The sequence below is a fragment of the Salvelinus sp. IW2-2015 genome, linkage group LG14 (genome assembly GCF_002910315.2).
Source record: "Salvelinus sp. IW2-2015 linkage group LG14, ASM291031v2, whole genome shotgun sequence".
NCBI classification, from domain to species: domain Eukaryota; kingdom Metazoa; phylum Chordata; class Actinopteri; order Salmoniformes; family Salmonidae; genus Salvelinus; species Salvelinus sp. IW2-2015.
In genome coordinates this window covers 4,066,942-4,084,279 of record NC_036854.1, presented here as the reverse complement: position 1 = coordinate 4,084,279, position 17,338 = coordinate 4,066,942, and the positions used below count along the sequence as shown (strand labels likewise).

Sequence of the window (17,338 nt, the reverse complement as noted above, 5' to 3'; positions counted from 1 at the left end):
TTGTTCCACATAATTAATTGTTGTATCCGAGGACCAACAATAGATACATATATATTCAACCACAAGGGTGTACCAATGAGCTATGCGAGATAGAAAAAAATGAGGACTACTGAAATTATATTATTTAAGTGTAGACAAGGGAAGAGCAGGTTAAAATAAAAACATGACAGCCAGACAAACCAGTGTATGAATCAAACAGATTTATGAATGGAGTGGAAATTAGCTGACTTCGTGATCTGTAAGTTAAGTAACTTTAATGTGTCAAGCAGATTACATGTTTTTTTTTGCCATTTCCGAAATTCAGCAACGTTTAAGACATTACTTTCATGTTGCAATGTTAACAAGAGACAAAAAAGTAGTGAGAATTATTGTTTTAATTTTATTAGCTTAACAAAACTTGTTTAAACAGAAGAATTGTTGCAGAAATCAGCCTTGTTCGCATAGCGATGATGAAAAGAACGTAACTTAAGCTGTAATGATATCCAAAATTATAATGCTAATTACTACGCGCAAAAATCCGAAATAACTTCCTCGTTCGCCACTAGTCTCTGTCTGTAGCCAAAGCAACTGCTCGGTTTGGCTGCTCTTCTGTTGCCTGCTCTGTGCACACGGCTGATAACAACCACATTACCAGATGTTGGCATTCAAGGCAGCCCTATTTACCCAGAGTCGGATGAACTCAATTCCTCTCCTGAATGCTTTAAATTTGGCATCTGAAGTAAAGTAGTGACTGCGGGGCCGACGGAAGGGTGAGAGGGGAAATTGGCATTTCTTTTTTTATAGATTTTTGTTAAGTAAACTATATATTTTTTTAAATGAAACGCTGCACACATACTCCCCCCACCCGGGACTCTCGATCCTGTACCGTCCTGACCAGAACTTGACTCTAGATTAGAACATGACTCCCATTCCTACTTTCCATGGGATTTCTGTTCCCATGTCAACCTCTAGTGTGTGTGTGTGTGTACAGTTAGTTGTACATTGGTCTACCTAGTTCAACGCTATATCCACCAATTTGTCACATTTCTGTATGTTCATCAGAAATTATTGCTTATGGGTACCTTCATGTGTGTGTAACATATTTCACAGATGCTTCATTCATAGATTTTAGGTTTGTATGAAAGTGTTTTTTTGCTAAACGCCTATCCATTGTTTATCGTGAATGGAATGTTTGTATCCTGTATATTTGACTGTGATATGTAGTTGTCTCACCTAGCTATGTTAAAATGAATGCACTAACTGTAAGTCACTCTGGATAAGTGCATCAGCTAAATGACAAAACATTTAAATATCAATGTTTTACATACAGATCTCATTAGGGGCACAACTTTCACTTTCACATGTCCCCCCCAAATTCTGAAATTACATTTTTGTCCCCCCAGTTTTATCATTGGAACTTGATACAAAAGATTGCAACGGTGTGGTTTTGGATCATGTGGATGCCCCCGAGCAGTTGGGTAGACTGTTTAGAGTGTTTATCAGACTGGGGGGAAAAAACAAATTTAGGCACTGGATCTGATATTACTGAACTGAATTATTATTTTTAAACATAAATATTGATATCACAGATGTAGAATTTGTACAGTTATTTGTTAAAAATGCAGTTATTTGTTATATTTGACTGTAAAATCTAGCCGTAGTGCTTATTTCTCTGAGAATGAGGCGGATATACAGTGCCTTGCAAAAGTATTCATCCCCCTTGGCATTTTACCTATTTTGTTGCATTACAACCTGTAATTTATATATATTTTTATTTGGATATCATGTAATGGACATACACAAAATTGTCCAAACTGGTAAAGTGAAATGAAAAAAATCACTTGTTTCAACAACAACAACAAAACGGAAAAGTGGTGCATGCRTATGTATTCATCCCCTTTGCTATGAAGCYCCTAAATAAGATCTGGTGCAACCAATTACCTTCAGAAGTCACATAATTAGTTAAATAAAGTCCACCTGTGTGCACTCTAAGTGTCACATGATCTGTCACATGATCTCAGTATATATACACCTGTTCTGAAAGGCCCCAGAGTCTGCAACACCCCTAAGCAAGGGRCACCACCAAGCAAGCGGCACCATGAAGACCAAGGAGCTCTCCAAACAAGTCAAGACCTTAATCCCATTGAGAATTTATGGTCAATCCTCAAGAGGCGGGTGGACAAACAAAAACACACAAATTCTGACAAACTCCAAGCATTGATTAGGCAAGAATGGGCTGCCATCAGTCAGGATGTGGCCCAGAAGTTAATTGACAGCATGCCAGGGCGGATTGCAGAGATCTTGAAAAAGAAGGGTCAACACTGAAAATATTGACTCTTTGCATCAACTTCATGTAATTGTCAATAAAAGCCTTTGACACTTATGAAATGCTTGTAATTATACTTCACTATTCCATAGTAACATCTGACAAAAATATCTAAAGACACTGAAGCAGCAAACTTTGTGGAAATTAATATTTGTGTCATTCTCAAAACTTTTGGCCACGACTGTACACCAGCGGAACCCATCCAACTTGAAGGAGCTGGAGCAGTTTTGCCTTGAAGAATGGGCAAAAATCCCAGTGGCTAGATGTGCCAAGCTTATAGAGACGTACCCCAAGAGACTTGCAGCTGTAATTGCTGCAAAAGGTGTCTCTACAAAGTATTGACTTTGGAGGGTGAATAGTTGTGCACTCTCAAGTTTTCATTTTTTTTTGTCTTATTTCTGGTTTGTTTCACAATAAAAAATATTTGGCATCTTCAAAGTAGTAGGCATGTTGTGTAAATCAAATGATACAAATAATTCCAGGTTGTAAAGCAACAAAATAGGAAAAATGCCAAGTGGGGTGAATACTTTCGCAAGCCACTGTATAGCATTTTGCAACCAAATAAATATGATTATTTGTCTCTCTGAAATGAAACCATCAAGTAGATTTTAAACAAATACATGTCTGTCATTGAACAACCCCATGCCATGATTAGACAGTGAAAAATAACACCAATTGCTTTCACAATTTCTTTGAACAATACAAGCTAATTCACCAACATTTCTAAAAATGGATATATAGGGTTTTGGAATGAAACTATTGCCTACTCATGTTGTATGCTGCTTCTGTTTGTACCTGTGTTGTTATATGCACAGGTAGCATGCACATTTATACACTCCTTTCTTAAATGGTAATACTGCTCTTGTGCTATCATATGTACAGTGTATTCATTACCTCTATCCCCTGTTTCAAAACCACTACCATTTCATTCCTGTGTGTGTACATAAAGTATCCTTGCATGAAACCCCCCAAGAATATTTGAGATAAAGAACCTTGTGTGTTGGCCTGGAATCTAGAAACCTGATCTTGACAGCTATTTGCATGACCAGTTTTGCAGCTCCAGGCAAGAACACATTCTTGGCCAGGTGTGGAGATCACATGACCCGTTTCACACTGTTTACTTCAGATACTGTGCATCTTACTGGATTTTATCAATTAAAAATGTGTGATAATTCAGTAAGAGCACTACTGTAATCAAGTTGAAGTATATGGTTGTGAAATAGTAGTAGTACTGGTGGTGGTAGTAACTGCAGTAGTGATCATTTGTTATTTAAATGCAACCATTATTTAACTAGGCAAGTAAGTTAAGAACAAATTCTTATTTACAATGAGGGCCTACCCCGGCCAAACCTGGACTGATGGTGGTAGTAGTAGTAGTAGTAGTAATAGGGTTGTAATAAGCTATGGGTTAGGTAAATTAAGTTATTTTGCGGTGTTTCAGGTGTGGAGTTATTATAGTGGGAGTATATAGTAAGTTAGTATAGAATGGCTAGAGTGTACTATAGCAGTATAAACTATAGAATGTAAAAAATATATATAATCATTTGGAAACATTCTGAGGCAGTGGTTTCAGTTACAGTTTTTTACTCTTCAATGGCTTTGGTGCTATTTTCCAAATTCTTAGTACAAAACTTCAAAACTGGTAACACTTGTAAACATTTTCAAACCTTTTATTTGTATTCATTTTGTTTGGAGACCATATTTCACCACGAACCATTGATCCAAATATACTGTTACATTCTGTTTCTGTGAAGTATCATGAAACATTGGTTTAATCACAAATACAACATAATGACATTCTCAATTTAGTTGTTTTAACAACCAGTTATACAATAGCAAAAAAATGCAAGACCATCGATCTAAAATCATTCTGCAGCGTGACTTGGGTGCAGTGAACAAGCGACTTGATTTTGTTGTTGTACTCAGTCATTGAAAAATGTGGTTACAGTTTTGAAACATTGCACCAAAGGTGATTGAAAGAAAATGTAAGTTGCCTGCTTGTGAGCATTCAACAGTTGATGAGCATCACATTGTGATCAAACTGGTTGGGTAGGTTAGTCTCACACCTCTTTCTTCCTCTATAAAACAGGTAAAGTAACACCTCATGGCACAATGCCTCTCCCCTTTTGACTCATATATTGTGTTGTGTAAATTTGCATAATAACTTATTTACATACGTTTTCAGACTTTGCTTGAGATTCGTAAGGAGAACCTTCCAGAAGGACGAACCATTTCTGCAGCACTCCACCAATCAGGCCAATTATGTTAGAGTGGCCAGGCGGAAGCCACTTCTCAGTAAAAGGCACATGACAAGCCTACTTGGAGTTTGCCAAAAGGCACCTAAAGGACCTCTCAGACCATGAGAAACAAGATTCTCTGGTCTAAAGATACCAATATTGAACTCTTTGGCCTGAATTCCAAGTGTAACGTCTGGAGGAAACCTGGCACCATCTCTAAGGTGAAGCATGGTGGTGGCCAGCATCATGCTGTGGGGATGTTTGTCAGCAGCAGGGAAGGGAGACTAGTCAGGCTCGAGGGATAGATGACTGGAGCAAAGTAGAGACAGATCCATGATGAAAACCTGCTCAGAGAGCTCAGACTGGGGCAAAGGTTCATGTTCCAACAGGACAACGACCCTAAGCACACAGCCAGAACAATGCTGGACTTTGGGACAAGTATCTCTATGTGTGTTAGTGGCCCAGCCAGAACCCGGACTTGAACCCGATCGAACATCTCTGGAGAGACCTGAAAATAGCTGTACAGCAACACTCCCATCCAACCTGACAGAGCTTGAGAGGCTCTGCAGAGAAGAATGCAAGAATCCCAAAATACAGGTGTGCCAAGCTTGTAGCATCCTACCCAAGAAGACTCGAGGCTGTAATCGCTGCAAAGGTGCTTCAACAAAGTACAAAGGGTCTAAATATTTAGTAAATGTAATTTTTTTCTTTTTCTTATGCATTTGCAAAAATTTCTTCAAACCTGTTTTTTCTTTTGTCTCATTATAGGGTATTGTGTGTAGATTGTATTAGAAAATAAAATCTATTTAATCGATTTTAGAATTAGGCTTGTAAAAAAAACAAAAATTTGGTGGTGAAAAAAAGTTTGTCAGGAGTATGAATACTTTTCACACATGCACTCCATGTATTGATGTTTTTTTATTTATTGATGTTTTAATGTAACCCTTATTTAACTAGGCAAGTCCGTTAAGAACAAATTAATATTTTACAATGATGGCCTACCTGGCCAACCTCCCCGGTTGTGATCGGAGTTTAAAATGTAAACAATCGTGTGAGGCTACTGAGTGCCGTTTTTAAATATATGTAGTTCTTCCTTGAACGACCTTGTCTATTATAGTTGCTGTCATGTTTATGTTTTGTGTGGACCCCAGGAAGAGTAGCTGCTGCTTTCGCAACAGCCAATGGGAATCCTAATAATAATACAAAATAAAATAATAATAATTCCTCTCTCCACGCGCCATATGCTGAAGCTGCATATTGTACCCTCCACATAGAGAGAGGGTGGACACATCATCAAGCAGTGTCTCGATCTTCAAGGAGCCATGGAGTGATCAGAAAAGGGAATATTCACGCGGTCGCAGCACATTTCCATATAACGACATACAGCCTCATTTTATCATTTTAGGTCTATCATTTTTTTTTACTAATATCGATATACAGTCGATATTTCCATATGGGGAACTCATTACTAATTAGCATATCAATTAATATAGACAAGGAACTCTTTGTTTAAATGTCGAATGAGGTCAGGAAAGTTATTTTGTAAACTTTTGGCATTTTCACTGAACTATGAAGAGCAGGAATTAGCAAAACCAAACCACAATGCTTACAGGTTCTACTCACTGGGCACACCACGTCATTTCAACGTGGATAATTGGGTAATATTTGTGTTGAGAGTGATGTTGATCAATGAGATTACAAGCTTTATTCACCCAACTCAAAAGACAGCCAGAAGTTAGTTAAATGTCTAATGTGTTATTACTGTGCTTTCAACCATCTAATAGCACAACCAAATCCAATGGAAAAACAATTGTCAGATTTTTATGGTTTATGTTTCCATCTAAATGTCTATCACTGTGCTTTCAACCATTTAAAGTTAATGGAAAACAATGCAGATAATGTGTTATTTATAAAACAGATGATATGCGTTATTACTCTATAATGTATAGTTCCCGGAAACTCTCATGTGGCCCATGGATGTTCTTCCTCATTGTAAGGTTTGAATGTTACATCTAGTTTGTAAGACAGCCTTAACTTTAGGCTATTTACTGGATTACAAAAGTAATTTAGAATTGTGTTTACTTGACAAACGTAACCAAAAATCAACATTTAAAGGAGATGTACAGTATCTACTGCTTGGATAGTTCCATCTGGCTTAATCCCATCCTTTAACTTTTATTTTGGGTTCAATTGGAGACGTTAATAGGCTATTTATGTATTTCAAAAATGATAATGAATTGTGATTGGTTGTCAATGCAACCAAATATAAACAATTGAAGAAGTAAATCAAGTTAAATAATAAACGAATCAATCAAACTTGAAATAAAGTTTGATTTGATTAATCCTATACTTCATTTTTGTTTGGGATGGAGTCGTGAATCCAACATATCAATTGTTAATTTGGTCGACATTTAAAGCCAGACTAAGTCCATGGCACAGATGCAACTATACAAGCAGAATATAAACTCCTTTAAATGGTGATATTTGGTGTAAAACCTTGATTCCTGATTCATCAGACACCTCCCTTCTCTAATTTCTCTCTTGCGCATTCTCCATGCCGCTTCTCAAACCTACACACATTATGCAGTTGAAGAGGAAGAGATGTGCCATCCAGCCAATCTCACCCATCTCTAACCATGTTGTTGCTGGAATGATTTGACACACGTATAATTCTGAGAAATATAATATTTTACTGTCTTTTTACAACATACCTCAATGTTTTAATTTGTGGGTTTATAACCAAAATAATTTGGTGAATTTCAATCATAGTAAATAATGATATTGATAAATGGTTAGAGAGCAGTAACCGATGGACTCCATCGCTTTCATAATTTATGTTTATAAAATCACAATGTTTCCATTTCTATATGTCATGTGAGTATATATTTTTAATTGAAACGAAAAAATGTCGGGTTTTGCCAGAATCGAATATTTCCTTAGGAACTGTTTATTTTCATAAAATTCGGTAGCCTATAATACAACTGATTTATCACCCCAGTGTTAATCTGCTAAATTGTAATTATTCGCTCCTATGGCCTATTTATTGCCTACCTCCTCATGCCTTTTGCACACATTGTATATAGATTCTCTTTTTTTTCCTTTTTTTTCTTACTATGTTATTGACTTGTTTATGTTTTACTCCATGTGTAACTCTGTGTTGTTGTCTGTTCACACTGCTATGCTTTATCTTGGCCAGGTCGCAGTTGCAAATGAGAACTTGTTCTCACTAGCCTACCTGGTTAACAAGGTGAAATAAAAAATAAAAAAACATAGAAGCCTTCCAATCTGCCCTTCTAAACGAATTTATTTTAGACCAACGCCTAAGTAACAGCTACATGATTTATGAAAAGCAACAAATAGACAAAGCATGTTTTCACTTTACTTAAAAAAGATAATGAACAGAAACAGGCAATAGGCTACAGCTGGCTTCACTGTTTCCCCGCCAAATAGACCTCCAATGAAACTCCATGTATCGCAATGAGGTTGAATGCACTTGGGTCTGTATAGCAGAGTAGTACATTCCACAAATACACCAGTGATGGTAAACGCTAAAGAGACTAATTAAACCAAATACCATTTGTAAAGATCGTGAACAACCCTGTACTCCTTATGTTTGCCTATATGGTCACAGGCATAACAAATAGATTGGATGAACTCTTGACTCAGTTGAATTAGATGTTGCTGAGCAAATAAGTTTCTACGCCACTGAAAGTAGCGCAGATATGCCTCCTCATCCTTGTCCAACTTCAGGAGGAATTCAGCCAGGGCTTTTGCATYGGGAAAGTCATTAACATGGATGAAGGAATCTCCCGGGACAAAGTCCTCATAGTTCTGTCTCGGTGGGCCCAATACTACTGGCACAGTTCCTGCTGCAAGTGGTCCGTTAAGCTTCTCAGTGATGTAGTCTCTGTGGACTGAGTTCTCAAAGGAGAGGTAGAACTTACAGCTGGAGAGTGTTGAGTAGTAGTCCTCATATCTCAAGAATCTTGCAAAGGCTTTTCCAAAAAGATCCACCTTAATATGTTTGACAAGTTCTCTGTAATAGTTATCCCTTACTGCTGTTCCAGTTGCAGGGTTATTGTTACTCACAATCCAGCAAACTAATTTATCCTTCTTGGGCAGCACAAAGTCCTCACCCTGGCCTTTCCTTGCAGTTAAGCGCCAACGTACAGGGATGTCTGCATCTTCCCTATAACTCAAGGTCAAGTTGAAAAGGTTCTCTAGACCAGGTATCCTAATTGTGTTTGTAGGTGATTCCACATGATACCAGATCCACTTCTGGAATGGTGGTCGAGRTGATGGAGGCAAGTTGGATAAATCGTGKTTGATGGATTTGTGAAAGATGAGCACCCCGTCTGCCTTGTTGTACAGAGACCGGTCATCTGTCAGTTGGCAGCCATCAATGTTGAAGAAAGTGGTGCAATCGCTAAAATCAAACCTGCGGTTTTCAGGCCAGAACCACAACAGCATGATGGGCTTGTCTGGTTCTGGCTGCTTCTTAGACAAGGAACTGTTCTCAGGTGGCTTTGAGTAATGACGTGGCAAAGCAGGTTGGGGAGGGCAGATCTGAGATGGAGCTGATTGATAGTACATTACAAACAGCGTCAGAAATCCTCCTATACCAAGGATCGAGAACGAGACAACACGTACAACTCCAAAAACCATTTTGGGTGTTCTGCAAAAAAAGAGTCAACTTTTTGAATGGTTTTAAGTCAATTGAATCTTCCTGTGCACAAAACAGGTTGTTTTACCTCTTAACAGTATGTTTGACTTCTTAACAGCTTGTTTTACTTACTAACAGATTGTTTTACTTCATAACTGCTTGTTTTACTTCTTAACAGCTTGTTTTGTGTACAGGAAGAAAGTATGAGAAAATAGCAAATGCAACAACTGCACAAAGTATATGTCAGCCCAGAACTGTAAACCAAATCCTGTTACAACAAAGGGGAACCGGACGATATAAGGCCAAKCAACATGATAAGAGATGTTCCCGTGTGGCTCAGTTGGTAGAGCATGGCGCTTGCAATGCCAGGGTTGTGGGTTCATTCCCCCGTGGGGGGACCAGGATGAATATGTATGAACTTTCCAATTTGTAGGTCGCTCTGGATAAGAGCGTCTGCTAAATGACTTAAATGTAAATGTAAAATGTCGGTTAACTTATTCATGAGGGACAAGTCTGCTTTTATCCATAAAATAGACTTTTATTTGTTAATTTGCTTTTACCCTGTAGCTGAAAGACAACTATCACGTCTCTCTCGTTCACGCCATACACACCCACCTCAGGTTTGTGTCTGTCAATTGTTCACTTTTAGTCTCAGTATAACACAAATATATGGACATTTTACAATGGTAGGTGAGGTGTATTTTAAACAAGTAACTTCAAATGTCTACCCTTTACTAATACAGTTCCAACCTGCTCTCCTGCTTTGTTATGCAATGTGATATGGTTTAGGTAGATGACAATCTCTTCTAAAATTGTTTCAAATGTATTTTTCATGTGTAAAAACACTTAATCAGACTTGACCTAAGGATTTGCCAATACAGTAAATACAGCATGTGTTTTCATTATTTCACTTGACCTTTCAAAATGTCCCTAAGGATCCTCTCCCTTCATATTTACAAGCAGATCTATAAAACTGAAAAACTATGTCCACTTAGCGTAGCATATTCTTAGATAAGTGAGGTCTGTATTTTAGTGAGGTCTATAATTAAAGAGAAAAGATCAAGACTCACCAGACGACAGGTTGTTCTTGTTACAGCTTGTTCAGAGGTGATCTGCTTTGTGATCGGTTTTGTAATTCAGAAGCAGAAACAGAAATGTTGAACTGTGTGATTCGTTTCTCAGTCACATACTCATCTGTTCAAGTACATAAAYGTGAAACAGTGAGAAGCTGTATTGAATTATCTTCAAAATATACAGCTATTGTTTACATTTGAAAAGGAAGAACCATCAGATAGCGGCAGATAACATTCTCAATACGCTTCCGCTGGGAATTTCAGGAGTGGCTAAGCAGATTGTGGCACTTCCTCCTTCGCCACAGCCAATGGGCAGCAAGGCCAGAAATAAAGAAAAACGACCGTAAACTCTGCCAGAGAGAATTATTCTGGATCCATACTTAATTAACCCTACAGCGATTAGGACTTAATTAGGATTTTGATATGAGGGTCATGTTTTAAATTCCTATTGTCAGCATCTTAGCTTCAAACATAGCCCCCCTCCCAGGTATTAGGGTGTCCTGTATCCATGACGCCACTGGTGTGGCCTGATACTACCCGGACAGGTTACGATAACCTTTACCTTTATCTAGCTGTTTTCAGAAAGATCCTGGTTCTACATAGCTATCTATCATAGCGGCACCTGCGCTTTATTATGGGCGACAGTTTTGGTATTCATCATTGCATTATCTACCAGAAAGTTGGATGGCCCTCTGATGTTCACGTACTTTAGGTTGATACATTGCCATGTTTTCATTTATAAATCATTTTACAAAAAAGTCCCACTGTACCTAACATCATTACTAAACTTTAGACACACGAGTTACCAAACCCGGTCTCAGGCATGGCATACTCTGGAAAGGAATTTAGTCTCTACTGAGTTTGGTAAATCAGCATTTCGTTGTTGCACCGCTATTTGTGGAACAACCTTCAAAATGTTCTAAAATGTAATGTTCTGGCCCCGCTAGTGTAAATTCAGAAAGCTGAATGAGGACCTTATTACCGATGAATGTGGTTTTTTTATGACCCTGTTTTTTCTTTTTGCTTCAATTATACATTTATATTTTGATGTGTGTATTTTCTGTCATTTGTAATTCATGGGCTCATCTGTAAAATAGACCTTTGATTCTCAGTATGACTCCCTGAAAATAAAGGTAAATAATAATAAAATAAAAAACACAGGTATAGTCTGTATTATGTTGCAAATGTTTTCAATATCTTATTTTTGTGGTGCTGTTTTTTCGGCTGTATTGCTCTGTTTCTGAGAGTATGGGTCCATATGTAACAGTATAGAACTTTAACCGTCCCTCGCCCGACACAGGCGCGAACAGGGACCTTCTGCACACATCAACAACGGTCGCCCACGAAGCATCGTTACCCATCGCCACAAAGGCCCGGCCTTGCAGAGCAAGGGGAAACCCTACTTAAGTCTCAGAGCAAGTGACGTAACTGATTGAAATGCTAGTAGCGCGTACCCCAACTAGCTAGCCATTTCACATCCGTACACTCACCCCCTTTCAACCTCTCCTTTTCCGGAGCAACAGTGATCCGGGTCAAAGCATCAATGTAACAGTATAACTTAAACCGTCCCTCGCCCAGACACGGCGCGAACCAGGGGACGCTTCTGCACACATCAACAACGGTCGCCCACGAAGCATCGTTACCCATCGCTCCACAAAAGCCACGGCCCTTGCAGAGCAAGGGGAAACCCTACTTAAGTCTCAGAGCAAGTGACGTAACTGATTGAAATGCTAGTAGCGCGTACCCCCCAACTAGCTAGCCATTTCACATCCGTTACACATATACTAACACCTAAGTTTTTATTTGTACATGTGTTTTGTTCTAGTAGAAACACATCTATAATAGTTTATGTTCTATCTAGCATTTGTAGTTCTATTTGATATTATGACATCTTGTGGCCGTATCTGTCCCACTATTGTTTGTGGAGACATGTATTCTGAGAGGATCCCTGTGAACAGTAGATCTGTGCCAGAAAAGAGGGATAGACCAAAGTGTGATATATGGTTGGCTTCTTAGCAATGGTGATCAACTTTACCGCAGAGTCTCCGTAAGTCTCATAAAATAGATGTTGTGGTGGCAGCTGCAGAGAAGTACTTGGGGGTACGAGATTTGACTTCAGAAGATTTACAGGTTGTGTTGAGTGGTAGTGTCCCATCCTCTCGTGTCGTTGGCCTGGGGTAGGATCAGATATGGTTAAGGTAGTGGAATAAGGTGGTGCGTTTTAATGAGTGGATTCATCTATGCCGAAAGAATCCATTGAAGGGATGCCGTACGTTGATTTTGTCTTCTTTTAGAGACAGCTCGATGAAGCATATCGACATTTAGTGTCCCAAAGGCTGCAGTAGAACCCAACTCCTTTTTGTCGGTGACTTTGAGATTGTCTGGGGAACAACGCAAATTAGCGATTTTCTGGGGAATGACTGCTGGCTGGTGGCAGAATATTGTAGGCCTTAGTAAATTCGGTCATATATGAAGAATATTATATAAATAAATTAAAATGTGCTGCATTCTTTACCTTTCTTTTAGACATAATACATTAAATGGGGTTAGGCGAATAACTTGAAACATGTCACCCATAAGCCTACTAATACATTCATTAAAAACACCCCTTTATGGGCCATCAGTGGGACATAAGTATTATTGAGTCTATGAGATGGTGCACTATTAACGGCTAATAGACCTACTTGTTCGATGTCCATTTGGTATCGAGCTATTTAGTTAGGCCTAGTAATATTGTCGACCATCATCAGTTTATCTAGGGGGAAAAAATCTGAATGACAGTCATGTGACAAACAGCTGTTGTGATAGGCCTATATCATGGATGCAAAAACAGCCAGTGCGGGAAAAAAAACATGTCGGAAGAATATCCAGAATATGTTGGTTTCTAGTGCTTTCCGCCAGTGAAGTTGTGATCCACGTTGGATCCAATCCAATACCCCTACATTTATGTTGAGTATCTGCTATTGTCTGCTTGATTTACAGCAGGGTTTAGAAGATTTAACAGAGAAAGCATCAGAGTATAGAAGATTTTACAGAGAAAGAGTAAAGGTAATGTTAGCATTTTTTTTTTTTACATTTCCAAATTAAACTGCCTCGTACTCAATTCTTGCTCGTACAATATGCATATTATTATTACTATTGGATAGAAAAATCTTTCTGTTCCTTCTATAACCGATACTTGAATTATGTCTGTGGGTGAACCAGAACTCTTTCTACAGCGAAAATCATGACAGGACATGCGAAGCTCTGAAAAATAGTCTCTGATCTCGGATCAGTTTTGTTACATAGCCTCTCGTGTATCGCCATCTATGATGATCTGAAATGGTATATTCTTGTAGTCATTCCCCCCTGCTCCCTCCCGTACTCAGCCATTCCCCTTTCCCTAGCGCATTTCAGCAAACCAACTGAGTATTCAAAAATTGTGGAATTGTTGCGTTCTTTCTTACTCGTTGTTTCCACATTTTTTAGTACAGTTACTATAATTCGCAATGTGAGTGAGAGTCTTTGCTCTTCTTTGGATACGTCGTTAGATCGCTGTCTCCCCACATGGGTATGATCGTGTCCACACCGCCCAAGAGTGAGTGTTAACCTTAGTCAGTATTGATTTGGCATCTGATTCTCAACTGAGCGTTTCTACTTCGTTTATTGATTCAATTTAGATATTGCCGTCTACCTCTGCTCGGAATCTAATTCTCGGATTTATTAGGTGTAGAATACATTCTATAACGAAGTATTTTGAAACTTCTGTTATTATCAGGAATCCTCTTTTATGCGGTAGTAGTTATTTATTGCTATTTTGTTCGGAATTTTCAACTCACTTAGTTATTGATCTTCGTTCCACCACTTGCTACTCTCTCCGCTCCTGTTGCGTTTTCGATCGGATTGACATTCTCGTTAGTTCCGGCTCCCACTGCCCGGTGTTAGCTTATTCTGTTTATGAAATAGTTGCTATGTTCTTCCCTCCTTCCCTCTGGTCTTAGCCTAAGTGGTGAAGATGTGCCCTCGTTTTTTACATTATGACTTCTAAAGACAACGATTGTTTCTCTTGTGACAATTCCACGCAGTACACATTTCTCTTTTTCTCTACCCTCTCAATCTTGATATGATTCGGATTATCTACGCTCTCTTTCCAAGGTAAGAGTTATTTATGATTTTATTCCTCACGTATTCTATGTGGAAAATAATGTAAACGCAGTTTTCGGCCATTTTTTGATGCGGCACTTAGTCTGGCTGTAACTCACAATGTATGTCTAGTAACGTTAATTTTTAAAACATCTAAAATCAGCGTTGCTTATTATTAACCAATGGCTCTTTCATTAGCTGTCCCAACCTGTATTTTTTTAGTCAATCTAATCGTAAATAATTCGTAAACATAGGTGCCTCTTTTCCTAAGTATGGTTGCTGCCTGGCTCGAGAATGTGCATGTTCTATCTGTTCTTGACAGATTGTACAATTGCCTTAAGCCGTCCCTCTCATCGTTTGTTCCGTGCTGCTAGAATATGCATGTATTTCTTCCCTACATTTTCTCGATGTACTTAATGATAACTCCGATCATCACATGCGCCCAACCTCCTGTGTAATATGATGTTATTGGACTGTCCCTCATCCTGTACTGCATAGAATTGCCTGAGAAGCGTTTGTGTATATTAAAGTAATATATATTTTTGTGTCGGCGATTAACGCTCTCTCCCATGCTCATCCCCACCCGCTTCCTGTTGTCGTTTGATTCAATGCGGACGGGTGATGTTAGCTCATCGTGGTATGCGTTAATTATGTATTACGACCCTAATATTATGGTGTTGTCTGTCTTATACATACTATCATATTATGTTAGAAATCTGAAACCATTGTCTGGATTCGCAGATCTGTGTCTTTCAATTGCTGTAGGTCGTGTATTGGTTTTCAGAAATGTTTTTAGGTATGAGTATTTTTGGTAATTGACGTTCGGTCTCTGTAATATTCTTCCGTCTGCCTTCCAACGCTATTTAGATTGCAGCTGCAATGTAGATTACTGTGTTTACTATCCTGAAATATGCAATTTGCCTAATAAAAATTAACATTTTGCTATTATTTGCTCCCCCTATAATATGCTTTATCAGATCTGGCATCCTTCTTATATGTAAGTTGTTTTTTGTTGTGGGCTATCACATATCATCTTATTTTTATTTACTGGTACGAATTAGTCGTATGGGCATTAACTGATTGGAGTTAAGGAAAAATGTGTGGTATGTAAAAATAAGTGTGTTGTCGGTTTGCTAACGTGGTTAGCTAATAGATTTACATATTGTGTCTTCCCTGTAAAACATTTTAAAAATCAGAAATGATGGCTGGATTCACAAGATCTGTGTCTTTCATCTGGTGTCTTGGACTTGTGATTTAATGATATTTAGATGCTTGTATTTACTTGTGACGCTATGCTAGGCTATGCTAGTCAGCTTTTTTACTGTGGGGGGTGCTCCCGGATCCGGGATGAGTACCAAGTAAAAGTTAATGGTTTCATATTTTTCTGTGCGTCTCATTGGACACCAAAAACTGTGCACAATTTTTGTTGGATAGCCTGGGCTGTTACGCTTACGCCCAACGGTATTTCACCTTCTATTATTCAGGACATTTAATGACACAAATTGTAGCCTAGTGGGCTTATATACACTAGTATGAGACACTTAAAAGACACACCCTATCCCCTCAGCCCTCAAATTAAGTGAACACTTCTGATGACATATCATGACGTCTGACGAGTATACACTTGCAGGGCAAGGGGCGAGGGAGGAAGGAATGATTTTTAAAATGGACCACCCTTGGCCGGAAATTCGTCACTCGTTCATCCCGCTATGATTGTGTTTGCACCCACCGGTAGCTTGTAGGTGCTTTATATGGGCTACAGTTAATTATGAGTGCATGTCTACTTATTTTAAATACATAATTATTAATATACGCCTACTGTATGATAGCTAGCAAATGAATTAGCTAACTAACGTTAGCCTGCCTAGCTGGAACTTCTGAAGAAGGAAAATATTTWATTTCTACAATTTCCAAAAGATAACCAAACAAAAACATCATTACTTTTTATGAGACATGTTTGTACCGTCATGTGCATTAGTAGCACAATTTATAACTTATTTACATTCGTTTTTACTTATATGTTGACTTCTCCATTGATGTTGTTTTTGCGGACATTTCTTAGCGGATGTACAATCGTCGCGAATTGAATTATGGGGAGTTTCAGGCCCGGAGTGAACATATTTGTACACTCGCAAAGCCGACTAAAAACGAGGGCTGAAGGGCTTACGTTGCAAACTTCCCTTGCTTGGTTCATCATTTGGACCACCCTCCAAGATGGCGACAGGGATTCCCCCAAGGGCATAAAGTGAGGGTAAGTGGACAAGGGTGTGTTTTTTAAGTGTTTGGACAGCAGCCAATGATTTGGTGAATTTGAATGACGTTGTCACACCCTGATCTGTTTCATGTGTCTTTGTGCTTGTCTCCACCCCCCTCCAGGTGTCGCCCATCTTCCCCATTATCCCCAGTGTATATATACCTGTGTTCTCTGTTTGTATGTTGCCAATTCGTCTTGTCAAGCCTAGCAGTGTGTTTTTCCGTGCTCCTGTTTTCCTAGTCTCTGTTTTCTTGCCCTCCCGGTTCCACTTGCCCTGACCATTCAGCCTGCCCATACCTCGAGCCTGCCTGCCCCCCTGTGCCTTTCGGACTCTAACCTGTTTATTGAACTTTTGCCTGTCCTCAACTTGCCTATTGCCTGTCCTCAACTTGCCTATTGCCTGCCCCTTGTATTTTAATAAATATCAGACTCAAACCATCTGCCTCCTGTGTCTGCATCTGGGTCTCTCCCTGTGTCGTTATAGATGTAAATAATTATGTTGTGAGGGCCCAGTACCAAATGGGCTCTATCCCTTTCATCATAGAGGCTATTGGTACTTGTTGTCTCTAAAATTACAATGTTTCCATTTCTATTGTCATGTGACAGTCTTTATTTTATTGAAACATCCAAATATTGGCCTTTTGCCTGATCCAAATATTTTCATAAATTCGTTAGCCTAAACTA

At 38.8% G+C, this 17,338-nt stretch overlaps 1 protein-coding gene across 1 annotated transcript; it reads right to left on the bottom strand.

Moving 5' to 3' along the window:
- Positions 1-8,019: 8,019 nt before the first annotated feature.
- Positions 8,020-10,521, bottom strand: LOC111973023 (4-galactosyl-N-acetylglucosaminide 3-alpha-L-fucosyltransferase 9). Its single transcript, XM_024000153.3, has 2 exons — positions 10,276-10,521; positions 8,020-9,217 (listed from the first exon to the last, which is right to left on the bottom strand). Exon 2 carries the CDS (start codon positions 9,205-9,207, stop codon positions 8,104-8,106), a length of 1,104 nt encoding a protein of 367 aa, XP_023855921.1. The 5' UTR covers positions 9,208-9,217; positions 10,276-10,521; the 3' UTR covers positions 8,020-8,103.
- Between the last annotated feature and the right edge of the window lie 6,817 nt (positions 10,522-17,338).